The sequence below is a fragment of the Podarcis tiliguerta genome, assembly GCF_965153285.1.
Source record: "Podarcis tiliguerta genome assembly, chromosome: Z".
NCBI classification, from domain to species: Eukaryota; Metazoa; Chordata; class Lepidosauria; order Squamata; family Lacertidae; genus Podarcis; species Podarcis tiliguerta.
Window position 1 is genome coordinate 46,175,630 of NC_139553.1, and position 15,806 is coordinate 46,191,435.

Here is a 15,806-nt window from a genome sequence, read left to right on the forward strand (position 1 = left end):
AGTTCTGTTGCACTGGGGGCAAAGTCTGGGGGCACTGTTGGGGGGCACCAAATTTTGGGGTCACAAAAATCACCGCTGAAATTTGAGAATCCTAGGTCTGCCACTGCTGTGGAATCCACTTCCTCAGGATGTAGTGGTGGTAGCTCTCAATTAAGGTGGATTAAAAAAAAAAGGCAACTTTGCAGCTGACAACGACTTCCAACCATAATAGCTATGTCCCACCTCCACTGTTGGGGCTGCTAGAGAATCACAAGTGGGGAGAGTAGATTCCCATAGTACTTTTTTTTTTAAATCTATTCATTGCTTTTACGTCACATTTTTTCTCCAAGGAGCTCAAGGTGGTGTACATACAATTTCTGCCCCTCATTTAATTCCCACAACAACCCTCTGAGGTCATTTAAGCAGAGAGGCACAGGCCAGCCTCCCAGGTTGCACCCAGTGAGCTTTGTGGCTGAGCAGGGATTCGAACCCTCATCTCCCATGTCCTAGTCTGGCACCCTTACCATTACACTACGCTGACTCCTTCTGTTATTACCACTTTGTCATTTTTCACACTGAAGTGTCTCAGAGCAACTGACAGGATAAAAATAGGAACCAAGAAAAAAAATAAAACCAAACATAAGAGCAGCAATAAAATAATAGGCTTCTGGCCACTCTGAGAACAGGGTGCGAGGTGACAAGATGTGCCTTTTTGCCTGATCTGGTGTTCTTGTGTTCATGCATTTGGATAGCTCAGTCAGTAGACCATGAGACCCTTAATCTCAGGGTCATGGGTTTGAGCCTCACGTTGGGCAAAAGATTCCTGTATTGGATGGGTTGGACTAGATGACCCTTGTGACCCTCTCCCAACTCTACAATTCTATAATCTTCTTCTATTTCCTGCCCTACATCCACACTAATCAGCTCAGTGGGGATCACGTGAGAAAAGACCCAAAGGCTATTGTCCCTAAAAGATTGCTAACAAAAGACTGTTGTGGACAGTTGGATGGAAAGTGACACAACCAATCGGGTCCACCCACCTTCATCTCTGCTCTCTGTGAGCATCTGTTTCCAGATTCCCTGTACAGATGCAAGAATATTGTGATGGCTGCATATGGTGTTTTAACTGGAGGTGCAACCATGCAATGCACACACCTTCCCCAAAAGGCACTGCAGAAGAAGGTCCCTAGAAGATGTGATGCCCAGCACATGCATGAAGAACAGGGGTGTTCACATAGCCCATGTGGTATAGCAATTAAAGTGCAAGACCTGGGAGACCAGGATTCGAATCTCCACTGAGCCTCAAAGCTCACTGAGTGACCTTGGGCCAGCCACTGCCTCTCAACCTACCCTCACAAGGTTGTTTTGGAGTTTAAATGAAGAGGAGAAAGAGCTGCATAGGCCACGCTGAGCTCCTTGGAGAAGAAATGTGGAGAGATTTGGAGAGATACGAATGCTACAGATACATGGGTAGGCAAACTAAGGCCCGGGGGCTGGATCCGGCTCAATTGTCTTCCAAATCTGGCCCATGGATGGTCTGGGAATCAGTGTTTATTTCTCTGTTTCCTGAGATCCCACACAAATCTCGAGATTTGCAGGACAATATATGTACAAAAAACCCGAAACAAAGCCTGGAGTGGGTTAAAAGAAGAGAAAGCAAAATGCAATGGTTGGTCTTGCTTCCATGGGGCCTCATTCAGCCGGCTGCACACATGCCCTGCATCTGCAGGTGGAAAGTGGATAAATGCCGTAATTACCTGCAATCTTCCTTATCAGCCCCATCCAGCATGCTACTCTAGTCCAAAAGATCTGAAGGATGGCCAGGTTGGGGAAGCTTGCATTAAAGATCACTAAGAAATTGGACTGCCTCGTCACATTTCCCACACCCCACAGGATGGCTGATTTCAAAACATTCCCATCTCACAGTTCCCCCAAGATGTCTCTGCTGTCTGGCTGCTTTGCTGGTCTTTGCAGCATCTGCTGAGAAAAAAAGCAATCTTGGGCTGTCTCCCAATCCCACCCCACTGATAGATACCCTGAAATCCAAAAAGCCCTACCCTACCCCCCCCATTTCCTGCCTTGAGCCAAGGGTGTCCCCTCCAAGATCCCCTTGAGAGAGGTTGACCATTGCAGTTCCGTTCAACCAAGAAAATCCCCGGCTCTCTCCATCCATCAACAAAGTTCTCGTTTCTCTGGGACTGAGTCCAGACTTCAGGTTGTCCTCTCTGCTAGGCTGGTCAGCTTTTTCTGAGTCAGTTCATAGGCAAGGAAGAGGGCACCATTGGATGGCAGGGCACGGATCACCGTGGGCATCAGCCCGCAGTAAAGAGGCATAAACCCTACAAGAAAAAGGAACATATAAAACCATCTTATACCAGGCCACACTATTTGTCAATCTATCCCAATATTGTCTGCTTTGGAGGGTAGCTGATGTCATGGGGCTGAGACTGAGAGGGGTCTTTCTCAGCACTTATTATTATCAAATTGTTGTTGTTGTTGTTGTTGTTGTTGTTGTTGTATTAATTACTTCTTATATGCCAAAATGGTTTCTAAGTAGTTTACAACTGTAAACATCAATACATAATTAAATACACATAAACAAATCCATTAGGGAATTAAAATTTCCTCAGTTAAAATATAAAAGAAAAACAAACAATTAAGAAATGTGTGATAAAAACCATTAAAAGCAATAAAACCAGAAATTCAAGTTCAGGAGAATGCTTGCCTAAACAATTTTGTCTTTGGGAACCGGCAGAATGCCAATGCTGATGTGGCCTCTTGTATTTCAGCAGGGAGGACTGTGATTGAACCTGAGGCCTTCTGCATTAAAAGCACCTGCTCTGATCACCCATACCCATAGAAAGAGGCAATAACAAGGCAGTCTTTTGATGCCTAATGGGTAACCTCTGACATACAGTCCTAATTGGGCACCTGTAGGACACCCTGTTTATCCAGTGAGGCCATTTTGGCCAACCACAAACACATATGGTCTCAGGTCAGGCTCATAACGATTGGGCTTGGCTGAAAGGGGTTTTTCAGACACAGCCCCTGTGCACCAGACTCTGCAAGCACTGACAGCTAGTTGCTGGAGCTTGCAAAGCTCTGTGCCTTTGCCCACAGGGAAGATAAAGATCCCAGCTGGAGGATCCAAGTCCCTGCCACTGCTCTCACTCAAACCAGCATTAGCCAACTTTGGGAAAGCCTGCAGGTATACAACAACACTTCACCAAGGGAGCTCCTATCTCATTAATATGTAAGGAGAACTTAAGAAAGAGCCTTGTTGGATCAGGCAAAGGCTCTGTCTCCCACTGTGGGTAATGAGTGCCTCTGGGAAGCCCAGAAGGACATAGGTCACATCTTTCTACACACACACACACACACACAGTTTGTCCCTCAGAACCACCTGGCATTCAGAGGCATTGAATGCCAGTGATGCCAGAGACAGCATTTAGCCATCATGACTAATGCCCACTGACAGCACTAATGATTCCATCAGGCAGTGAGATAAAAGAAGCAAGGCTATTCCATTGCCCATGCTGAGAGACCAGCTGCATTTGTCCCTCCCTAAGAGTCCCTAAGAAGACATGGGTGGCACTGTGGTCTAAACCACTGAGCCTAGGGCTTGACAATCGGAAGGTCAGTGGTTCGAATCCCCGTTCCTCGGTCCCTGCTCCTGCCAACCTAGCAGTTCGAAAGCACATAAAAGTGCAAAGTAGATAAATAGGTACCACTCTGGCAGGAAGGTAAATGGCGTTTCCATGCACTGCTCTGGTTTCGCCAGAAGTGGCTTAGTCATGCTGGCCACATGACCCAGAAAAACTGTCTGCAGATAAACGTTGGCTCCCTCGGCCAGTAAAGTGAGATGAGCACTGCAGCCCCAGAGTCATTCGTGACGGGACTTAACTGTCAGGGGTCCTTTACCTTTTTAAGAGTTCCCTAGCAGCAGCCATGCCCTCAGCCTGCCTGAATTGTTTCCACTGCAGTTGGTTGCTTGACAAACTGTACCTTTAAGAACTGCTGCCCAGAGTTTGCTTTTTTTCTTCTTCCCTAAGCCCTCCTCCTCCTCTCCTTTTTCCTTGTGTGTTGTGCCCTTTCCATTGTAGCCCCGAGGGCAGGGAATGCCTGAAAACTCATCTTTGTACGCCACTCTGGGAACCTTGCCAGCTTAAGGACAAAGTTTTTTTTAAAAGAAATAATGCTTTAAATAAATAAATGTCTAGGAAGGACTCGCCTTCTGTACGTAGGATGTGTAAGAAGGAGAGCAGGAAACCATCCTGCCGCCCAGCCATGGACAACACCTGGATCCGTGATTTCACTGAATCAATGGGATAGACAGCCAGCCAGAAAGCAGCACCACCAATTCCGCCACTCACAGTCACAGGGAGAGCACCTGCAAAAAGTAGGTGTAGCTTAATGGTCACCGTTGTTGCTCAAGCAGATTATGGTCAAGTGCATCTAGACAAGACCAACTTCTGGAACATTTCAGAAAGTTTAAGATGGGTTTAAACAATAGCAGGCTCTCCAACAGAGCAGAGTGGTGGTAAATTCCGAAGTGCAGACACTCCTATTAGCATTGCCTTCTAAGACTATATGGTAAAAATGATTTTGGGCTATTACACACCACTTTGCTTAGCATCCATCCTGATAAAGAGTTCTGATGGACTCGTTATTTTGTGACATTTTTGGTTAACTATAATAAAGGGACTTTGCAATGATGGGAGTCGGGAGTACAATATGGTTGCAGGGCACCAGGTTGGAAAAGGCTGCCCTAAGGGCCATGAATTGCTGAAGCAGAGATGGGGAACTTGTGAATCTAGCTGGACTCCAGCTCCCATCAACCTGACCATTGGCTATGCTGGCTGGGGCTGATGGGTGTTGGAGTCCATCAATTTCATGAGGGCTGCAGGTGCTCCCTAGCCCAGAGGATGATAACACTGGGCTAGATGGGCAATAATCTGAAGGCAGCTCTGTATCAGGAAGTTTTTAATGTTTGACATTTTATTATGTTTTTATATGTGCTGGAAGCCTAATAATAATAATAATACTAATAATAATAATAATGATGATGATGATGATGTTTCACGGGTCAGGCAAACTTCATAGCCTCAGTAGTGGCCAAGTGATGACTAAGAAAAGGAACTTGGAACAGCAAGCTTCCTGCCTACCGAAATTAGACAGGTACATCCACTATATTCTTTTAAACACCTGCTGAAAACTTTTCTGTATTCAACAAATCTATCCAGACACATGAATTAGTTACAGCCATTTCAGATGTTTCATTGATTTCATCCTTCATAAACGGTTTTATGCATATCTGTTTTTAATTGCTTTGCACATCCTAATCATGCTTTATATATAAAGTCAGACTGCACGCTGCTTGGATACTTTCTTTGAGCAAGCTGTTTATGCATTTTTGAAATAAGCAAACAAAAATGAATGCTGAGGAGGCTGGCACAGAAGCAGGCAGCTGCTGTCCTCTCTGGATCAGAACCCTTCCACCACAATCACTGTGTCAGAGCTCCCCAGAAGGAAGGGGCTGGCGTTCGCCAAAGGAATCATCGGCACATTCGAGGACATGCAAGATTCTGCTTGGGTCTGGCACCTGCTGGAGAGTCTGCACTCTTCCAGAATCCCCTTCCTGCATTCCTGGCAGACAGGCAGGCAGGCAGGCAGAGCAGCTGGCACAGGCGCGAGAGCAAGAAAGCCAATTCTAATGGAATCCCTCTTCAGGGCACCTCTGAAGGGCAAATTGAGGCATGCCACCACACACAGAAGCATCCAAGAAAAAGATAATTCTAAGCAAATATATCTTTTCTCTGCCAGAGTATTTACATTGGGGCAAGAGCAAGTTCTGCTGACTACCCAAATAGGACTAAACTGAACCCTTGCTATTGACTGTTTGATCTCCCCCAAGAGGGGACCCCTCCTCCAGGTGTCCTTTGTATTGTCCGTTGAGGAAGATTTGAGTTCATAGTGGTATTTAGGCAGTTATCTGCTGTCTTGCTTTCCATATACTGTTTGCAGCTGCAAAATATGTTGGAATGGATATACTGCTTCATTTCCAAATCAGTGCCTATTTTGTAACTTTCTGCTGAAATCTTGTAAACTTTTTTTCTTGCCCTGCAGGGCAAAGGTTTCTGTCCAGAAAGCAATAATTCAGCAACATTGGGGTAGCATTGCAGAGCAACTAATAAAGCAGAATGATCTGTAGTTAGTTCACCACTAATGTGCTATCATTGCATCAATACCACATTGTAGAATACCTCTGCAAAAAGCACAACCCTGGAAAGGCTGCTGCCTCTGACATCTTTCAGCTCATTTCTTTTTCCGCATTCTGGCTTACTGGACAAAGCTGAGGACCCCTGTAGGGAAATCCCCCTGCTCCCAGGCTTTGCTTACCCAGCTCTTCCTTTGATTGTCCAGCCTGGAGGAAGAAGCTTCGGCTGACTTCATAACCCCCAAAGAAGAAGAAATAGCCAGGCACCTCCCGTAGCCATGTGCTGGTCAGTCCCTGGAAGAAACCCAGGGGGCCTTCTGAACGGAAGATGGCTTTCACCACAGTCCAGGTGGAACTATAAGAGGGGAGAGAAGAAAGTCCCATGACACATGGAGAGCACAGAGAATCCATATTAGGGGTAGACTGAGGGCCTCGTTTCCCAATGGGCAGCCTTTCTGGGACTGCATGCTTGGGTAGCTGGGACAACAGATTTGACATTCATCTTTGTACAGGAGGCAACAGGCCAATCTTGCAAAAGCCAGAGGCTTCCAGACACACTGTTTGTGGGAATTTGTGAGTGGAAGACTCCCCTGGGTGATGAGTTAGTGAGTGCCAGACACTGAATCCCTGGATTCAGCAAAAGTTAAACCAGAGCTTTCCAAACTTTTCCTGTTGGGAAATGCATTGCTTCACGACATAGTAATTCTGTTTTACTAGCAAACTGGAGGTTAAACTGACCCCTTTCCAGCCCCAAGAGGAGCGCAGGGAGCATTCTCACAACACATCTACATGCTGCAGCCGACACGCTAATGTGTCATGAGACACAGTTTGGCAAGCTTTGAGTTAAACTATAAGTCAGGCCAGCTTCTGTATGAGGTAATCGCCTGGGAGATGAGCCACTAAGAAAACAAAAGGAAGGTAGGTTATGAGCCATTAGGAAAGCCAAGGAGAGGGGGAAGTGGAAGGAGCTCTTCCCTCAACTGTTAGTTAGAAAGCCAAAAGGCACGTGTTGTTGGTTGACTGTGATGTGAGCTAGAAGCTGGGGGAAAGCAGCAAGCAGAGCTTCAGAGACCCATGGCTGATTCTGTTTGAGTCCAAGGCTGCGGCCAGTGTTTTTTGCCTGGGGGTACGCATACCCCTAAACATTTTGTGAATCTTTGTACTTTTGTCCATTTACTGTATTTATTCTTCCCAATTTGAACTATAAAATGGTGATTTTCTTGAGTCAAAATGAGAGTACCCCTAAACATTTTTTTAGAAAAAAAGCACTGGCTGCAGCTATGGATGACACAAGAACCTCTTGGGGTGTTAATGCTGTGAGCCCCTCCATCACAGGCTCAGGTTGCATATATGTGTGAATAAACCATATATCTTAAACACACCCAGTCTTCGCTGTGCCTCAAAAGGAAATCCTGGGTGAGTGCTCGGAGCCCCTGGAATCTCACACTGCTGTGGAGACTGGGGTGGCATGCAACAGTGCATTTATCCACTCAGGCAAGCAGGAGGCATTCTTGGAGTTCAAGAACACATTGCAGCCAGGTGAAAAATCTGGGAGGGGTGTGACCTAGGAAGGAGGTGTGGCCTATGGAGAATTCAGAGGACCAGACAGAGAAGCCAAGGAAGCCTCTCTCTCTTTCTCAATACATAATTAACATCAGGTATCCTTTCCCAATCTGGGACCTTCCAAGTGTTCCAGCCAACAATTCTAATGACAATTCCCATGAATTATTATTTTTTGGTGGAGGGGAGGCATGATTGTTTATAGTGGTACAGTACTGCTTTGAATGTGTAGTGCAGAGGGGGCCTTAGATGGCTTCCCCTCTCAAAGGATTAAATTCACATGGGAGAGACGTCTCGGCACCCATTAGCCTGGATAACGAAATAGAGCCTCCATGTTGCGAGGCAGTCTACCTCCGAGTACCTGTGCCTCGACAGAGCTGTCTGCCCTGTGACCTTCATCTCATGGAGAGCTTGCATCCGGCACTTCACCAGCTCTGTGGGGCACAGAACCATGGAGGAGAAGACTGATGAGAAGGAGCCGGCAATCGCGCTGTGCAAATCACTGTAATAACCCGAGAGAAGAATCCTCAGAGGAAAGCGAAGACCAGAGGGCGGGTGGGGGGAATCCCACAGCTAGGGAGCAACCTTCCATCCTCCCATACGCTATGTGTTTGTTTGCCTTTCGCCAGCAGAAATGAGCTGATTAAGTCAATCAGCCCACTCGAACCTGGTGTCCTCCAGAGGTTTTGGGCTGCAACTCTGATTGGGAAGTCTGACCAGGCTGAGGAATTCTGAGCAAAAGGATCCTACCTTGAGCAGCCTCCCACCCAACCCTCCCTTTGCATTCTATTTAGTTATTTATTTATTTAAACCCCTCTTTACACTTATGTTGCAAGCTACTGTGAGACCTATGCTATGTCATATATTTAAAAGACAAACTAAAGCTGCAGAATTTAAAACCTCAAGGATTTAAAACATAAAAGAAAAAGCAAAACATCTGAGAGGCATTCAGGGCACAAGACCTCCTGAAATCAAACAGTTCTGACCAGGTGCCTGAAACTCAGAAGGGACTGTTCCTATCTAAGTATCTCCAGAGGTGATTTCCTTAGAGTTGGGGCCCACAGTCCTGAAGCTATGACTCACCCTGGGTGTCCAGTGTGGTGGCTGGTGTCCATTGGGACTCGTAGCGCAGACAATGGGCAGCCAGAGCTGAGGACAGGCAGAGCCAACTAATTCCAGCTTTACCCCCATCCACCTCCCTGCCTTCTAACAAGGCCAAAACTGAGACTGAGGAGGAAGATGGCAGGTGAGCCCCCCACCCTACCCTGTGCTTGGCTGTAAGCAATAATGCACCACTGTTTATATCAATGTCTAAGAGCCTCTGGCAGAAGAGAGGGGAAGAGAAAAAGACTGTACCTGAGCTCCTGGACATTGCCCAACCCAAAGAGCTGCCTCACGAGCTGCTGGCAGAACCCGTAGCAGGCAAAAAGCACAGCGTTCTCCGCGACGTTGGCCAGCAAGGCTGGAGTGGTGCCTTGGTAGAGCCCGTGCATGCCCTCCTGCTGGTAGGTCTTGACTGAGCAGTCAAAGAAGCCCTGGTACATTGTTGGGAAGGTCTGCATCTTCACCTTGATGGTGTCAAAAGGCTGCCCGGTCACCACGCATGCCACACCACCTGCAAAGAGCCACCCCACCCCAGGCAAGGTCACTCACGCTCCTGAAATACAGGGCAGATTAAGCCAACTGTACTGCAGTGCCTGCTTTGCCAAAACGTACCCATGAAACATGTCAAGGGTTGAGCATTAAAGGAGCAGCACTCACACACTCTCCCTGTTCTATAAGGCCTGCTTCTGTTCTAAGCTGCCATGATGGAAATGGGGCACATTAGGGCGCCTCTCCCATATAAACTTGTCAGAGCATTCAGATCCAGCATCTCAAGTCGCATATCCCCATAGCTTTGCTGGCATCTCTTCACTGCCAGGACCACCTATATATTTTCCCTAACTAAGATTATGCTGCTTTTCTACTTCCTAGCGTGCTGCTAAACTTCCTGTGGCTAGTTTGGGGTTTGTTTTGGTCTGTTTTTATGGTATAATGTATTTATATTTGTGTGTTACATGCGTTGTAAGTCGCATGGAGACCTCAAAGTAACAAGCAACTGACAATAAAAGAACAGCAATGAAGCTAAAGCTGCAGCAATCTTGCCTCCATTCTTCCTCCTGCCTTTCCTTGTTGTCTGCCTTGTGTTTATTGGCTGGCCAGCCATGAGAAGTGGAGTCTTTTATGTGATGGCACTCAGACTGTGGAATGCCTTCTCGAGGCACCTTTGCCTTCACCATTGCTGCTTGCTTTGGCCAGAGCACTTAATGCCCATTTATTTCCTCTGGCTATTTCTCTGCTGACTTGGAACGTTATCTGTCAAAGGCTTGGCGTTTCTAATTCATCTCTGCTAGTCTTCACCTGTATTTATTTATAAAACCTACAAACAGCTTTTCACCACCAAAGTGGTCCCAAAGACAGATTCAGAAAGTGTGACAAGGAAAACAAAATTACAGTTTGAACATTAAAACCAGCAGAAGTACATGCTGTACCGTACAAAAGATAAGACTTCAGAGCAGACCTGACCAAGACCTTTATTTTCTTGGATACATTTTGTGATGTTTTAGGGATACCTTGCACAGAGAAGTAGAAGAACAGAGATTATCCTGAGATCATGAGACCTGTCTCTCTACACCACCTGGGAGGGACGTTCAGAGGGTGGTGGTGATAACAGGCTTTGTATGCAGTAGATCCCAATTTATATATACTCTCTCCAGGGAAGCCTGCCTGGCACCAGCCTTGTCTGCATTTTTGCCTCAGAAATACCTTTTTTTGTTTTCTTGGATGTTTGGGCAGCATGGATAATGGGATATTGTATTGTTAAACCTGTTTTAATGTTTACGTGATTCTGAAACTGTATTTCTAAGCTGAGGAAAGTGGATGTGCAGAAATCTCTTCGCTCAGTCTTAGCCAGAAAACAGATTTGACAGCAAGACCCTGTGGGGTAGCAGCAGGTACCTGCCAGCAAGCCCAGTTGTCATAAGTCAGCTTTCGCCAGATGTTTTGGACTACAACTCCCATCAGACCATTCGCAATCCAAAGCATTTGGAGGGCACCAGGTTGACAAAATCTACCTTACGCTGTTGCCAGTTCTACACATCTCTTTCCCTTCAGAGCAGACAACTAGAAGCCAGACTCGGCACAGGGCCTGCCAGATGTAGACCTATATAACACTACAATAAAAGACCATGCAGATCTCCATATACTTGCATGCACACACCCCTCACATCCAAGATCCACCAAGATCCCATGGCTCTTCTCTGAATCTTGCTCGCTTTCCTGAACAGGCATTGCCTCCGGTGCTTGCTCAGTTTTAAGGGGGCGGGCGGACACTTTCCAGTTAAGGACCGCCAGTACCTTTTGGACAAGGCCACATTCAAGTGATGGGCGGAGCCAGAGGCAAAAGTGGGTGGACCAACCAAGGCAAGCTTTGCCTTTGTACAGTAGGCTTATTTCTGCACACACACCCACACGCCTCTCTATCTTCCACCTAGGCAAGCAAAAGGCACGGCCAATGACACATTCCAACCAGACAGAAGCACTTAAGGCAGGGGCAAAGCAGGGCTGGTGGGGATTGTGGTATGGGGAAAGTCCCATGGGTCAGTCAGAGAGGCTTGGAGCTGCCCCTCCTAGGTTAAGAGTTCCATTCTTCCCTACACCTGCCATTGATCCTTGGTCTCCCCTCTAAAGGGAGGCTTCTTGGCCCATCCTCCCAGCAGCTCTCCATCCTTCAGGCTCACCTGCTGCCCCTGCAGTGAGGTCGATAAGCATCTGCACCAGCGGGTGGACTCGGGCTTGTTCAGTAGGCATCTCAGCACACAAACGTTCAGCTGCAGGTGTCCCAAAGAAGACTGCAAGACTGGAGGGGGAAAGAACAACATCAGTGGTGTAGTGGTTAAGTTTTGAAGCAACTCATCATGATGGCCCCTGTAGCCACGTAGTCAAGGAGAGTCCAGAAATTAGGCAGCTGTGCTGACCCATTATTATTATATAGACAAGCGCAGAAGCATCATTACATAGCATAACACCCAGTTTATTAGGACCAGCATGCCTGCAATCCAACAGTTTCCTGAGAGCACTGTTGAACTTTGAGGTGCTTCCTTCCCATTGAAAGGATGGGCTTGCAAAACACACAGTGCTTTAACGAAAGATCTTCAGCTAGCTAAAAGGCAACCTTATGGGTTGTATCCAATGGTAGTCACATTCAAAGTAGGCCCAATGAAATTAATGAACCTAGTTCCATTGTTTCAGTTAGGTCTGCTCTAGGTATGACAGTGGGACTTAGAAAAGCACCTAAACATGAAAATGTTACTATTCAAATTGTTAGCATGCAGTAAGAACCTCACTGAACAAAAGAAATGCCTCAACTTTGCTTATTTTTCACAGGCTTCTGACTACTTCCAAGCTAATCTGTTGCAAACACACTTGAAAGCTTATTGCGCCATTTAATTGCTAGAAAAAGGAGGATCTGCTGTTCCAGATGACCTCAGTGCCTGGCATTAATTATCCTGGCAGTCTAGGAGATGACAGCATTACCTCAGCTCGGGGGGAAAGTTCCCAGACCTGCACTCCTACACCACTGAAGAGCGTCATCTAAATAGGCTCCATCCTGCCCCCCAACCGAAGGTTATGTAAATATCTGAGTAACAGACCTGTAAGGGGAGATGGTGAAGCAGGATGAGGTGTCCCAGGCAGCTACCTGAGGTAGGCAGATGAGGTGCGTGCAAAAAGTTAAAAGGAGACAAACAAGGAATGTGAGTTGGGTGGGGGTGGCATTTCCATTCTGTCCTGTGCCTTCTTACCCACCCCAGCCTTAGCCAGACAGTCAGCCAGACAGCCAAATACTCTTCAGGGGGGAAAGGCTGCTAAATTTTCTCCCAGCAGGGCTCCTGGGCATTTATTAGCTCTATGCAGCAAGTGGATCATTCCCCATCTATATATACTAGAGAGGAAGCATTCACTGTTGAATTTCTATGTTGCAGTTGCGTGAGGCAGATTCCTCAACACAAATAAACACACATATTTCCAGAGGTTCTTTAAAGTTGCTAAAATTTGCTTTGTACAGGTCTTCATCCAGTGCTCACCATGAAGTTGTTACTGCAAGTGCCACACTTTTAACATAAAAAGGACGAATGGACTCTGTAACAGATCGTAGTAACACCGGGCCATTGCATTAGCTGGCTTTGCAGTGGACTGATAAAAGGCCTCTCATAAAAGACTTAAAGGGAAATGACCAGACAGCAACTGGAAAAATCCTGTCAGATCAGAAAACTGATGAAGGCTGTTACAAGGTCTCTGGGACAGCTAGAAAACCAGGCTGCTCTCTTGTAGGTTAATTGCTCTCTCATCTTTTTGTCTTAGGGCTGGAAATGCCAAACTGAGTAGTAGGGCGCAGCTGCAGAGCTGCACCAACAGAATCTAACCACAGAAAGGTGGAATGAAATTATGGTGAAGATTGCTACAGTCAGCTCTTTGGTATTTAGAATACCAAAAGTATCAAGAGACTTTGGGTCATTTTACAAGCCTGTAGGAATCTGCAGGGCTGCTACAGAACACTGAAACCAACAGGATACAGACAGGTACTGTGGGACACTAGGCCGTTCTCCCAAACGTTACCAAAAGCTCAAGCTTCTTGAGGCCATCTCAGGATACAGCTTTGGGGAGAATGGTTATCACCACGTAGGTGGACTCTGCTGCCTGACAAGCTCATGTCTCTTGGGTGAAATTCCAGGTGCTGATTACAACTGCCCAAGGCTGGGTGCCAAGTTACCTTACCTACCCTTTGCTTCCACTCTTTAATCTACTTCTATGCATTTGCAGAAAGCATGGAACATAGATGCGCTGCAGCTGTCACCAGCCAGCCTCAGTACTGTAGTACGATTGCCCACGAGCAGCTATCTCTAATAGGGACCTACAGATGTTTTAGATTCTAGCTCCCATCAGCTGCCGCCAGCAAAGCCAGTGGTGAGAGATTAATAGGGGTTGGGAACATCTGAAGAGCATCAGGTTGGGGGGGGGGAGGGAGACTGCCCCAGAGAGGCTATTTGAGTTTAGTCTTTCAGGTTCCCACAAATCAGGGGCCCTGAATGTCTACAAGCACTTCAACAGGAACAACGTATGGCCTTAGAACTTATTGTTTATGCTATGGAAGCAAAGGAAGAAGCACATTCCCGATGTACATAGGTATTGGGCCAGAAAGAAGATATACAGCTGTGGTTATGCTTCGGCAGAACCCATGGTATACATTGCTGCTGTGCTCACTGCTACACATGCCATTATCATCATCCTTTCCCACCAACAGCAGCTTGGAAGGTGGGGCTATTCAAAATTCCTCCTTTTTGCCACATGACCCTTAGCAGACAGCGGAATTTTAAAGCTACTTATCAACACTTGCCATTTCCCAATAACTGCATGGCAACGACCAGATCATGTGAAAGCTGGAAAGAGAAAATCACAGCCACACTTGTACCCCTTCTAGAGCCTACAGCACACTTTCCAAACTGTTTTGGGACACATGTTGGCTGCAGTGTCTAGGTGTGTCACGCGAACACTCCCCACGCTCCTCCTGGGATTGGAAAGGGGTTAGTTTAACCTCCCGTTTGCTAGTAAAACTGTGTTGCAAAATGATGCCTGTCTAAAAAGGATGTCACCAACATGAAAAATTTGGAAAGCCCTGGCCTAACAGATCCGTTTTGCCAAGGGCTACCTACTCCAGCTAACAGCAGCTTGCCAAAGAAACTGGGAAGAGCTTTGGCCCAGTTCTCTTACAACAGATCCTTTTCGCTGCAGATGCCAGGATTATCCTTTGCATGCAGAGCCTAAGATCTAGTATCCATCTCTCGACTGTTTAACCACTTGCTGTGTAATACCAGCAACTCCCATGTTTCTGCACCTCCGCACAAAATGCCCCATAGCTTGCATACATAGGAAACTGTTTATTTTTCCGCCACCCAAAGCAGAATCACATCCTCCCCCTCCTCCTGCTGTCCCACCAGTGCATGGGGCAGTTCAATTAGTAGAGAATCCTACATACCTGAATGGTTTCTGCTGCCAGCAGCTCTGCTGTAGTAGAATCTTGCAAACAGCACCACCCACCAGGCTTGCAAGCTTGATGAACTTTGAGCAGAAACGAATGTCCCCTTCACCTCCAGCACACCCTGTTTATATAGGGCCCAGGTTCCTACGGTAAGTCTGGCTCTTATCTTGAATCATTAAGCTGGTTCAGACAACAGTTGCTACACACTGCATTTTTTCCATCTCCAGGCATAAGGCAAGAGCAGAGTTGTGGATGTTGACTGCCTTATACTTGCTTCTAATAGCTGTTTGTGCACCCAAAACATTACAGAACCAGTGAGTCCACATTGTGCATACTACAGTAATCCCAAACTGAAGACTAGGAGAACACAGCAGCTGTGTGAAATTAGTGAAACACTCTTGCTTCTGCCTGCAACCTATCCACTTTCCTTTCACTTTCCAAATCAAGTGAAGGTGCAACACTTTTCATTCTCTCACCTTCCCTTCAAAGCAATTTTTCCAGCTGTGAAAGGAGCAACTTGAAAGTTGAGTGGGCCACTTTGCCCACAAAATTTCTCCCCTGTAGCAACATGTGCATTAACAATCCAGAGTAAGAGATATGGGGCAGATGCCAACAGGAAACTACCCTCCTCCCCTAGTAAATCTCCTTTTTTGGTGTGTGTGTGTGTGTGTATGCGCGTATGTGATTTTGTGTTCTTGTTACCACCTTGTCAGGATTTGTTTTTGAGTCACAAACTTTGGAACCAAGCTACTTTGTGGGCTATACACAAGACATATCAGCTTCACTGCTGGAGGAAGAGAACACTGGGGGGGTAGAGTGGTGGTATCTTCAAGCACAGAGTGTCTCAGGCCTTCTCAGAAAAAGTAGAGATCTGGCTGCCACTTCCAAGAGATGCCGAAAGGATGCAGCAGGTTCTCCCTCTAGTGACCAAAACCCAGAAATACACAAGCCCAAGAAACAGAAGAGATGCCACAC

General features: G+C 46.6%; 1 protein-coding gene across 3 annotated transcripts; it reads right to left on the reverse strand.

Moving 5' to 3' along the window:
• Window positions 1-1,527: 1,527 nt before the first annotated feature.
• LOC310669171 (mitochondrial ornithine transporter 1-like) lies at window positions 1,528-15,358 on the reverse strand. 3 transcript variants are annotated; one of them, XM_083422751.1, is made up of 8 exons: window positions 14,834-14,973; window positions 12,448-12,495; window positions 11,536-11,654; window positions 9,113-9,371; window positions 8,118-8,258; window positions 6,379-6,551; window positions 4,211-4,369; window positions 1,528-2,318 (listed from the first exon to the last, which is right to left on the reverse strand). In XM_083422751.1, the coding sequence occupies exons 3-8, from the start codon at window positions 11,603-11,605 to the stop codon at window positions 2,191-2,193; spliced, it is 930 nt and encodes a 309-aa protein (XP_083278877.1). In that variant the 5' UTR covers window positions 11,606-11,654; window positions 12,448-12,495; window positions 14,834-14,973; the 3' UTR covers window positions 1,528-2,190. The 3 variants fall into 3 exon arrangements, with proteins under 3 accessions (XP_083278877.1, XP_083278875.1, XP_083278876.1); XM_083422749.1 differs by lacking the exon at window positions 12,448-12,495 and having other exon boundaries at window positions 11,536-11,646; window positions 14,825-15,358; XM_083422750.1 differs by lacking the exons at window positions 8,118-8,258; window positions 12,448-12,495 and having other exon boundaries at window positions 11,536-11,646; window positions 14,825-15,357.
• Window positions 15,359-15,806: the final 448 nt, after the last annotated feature.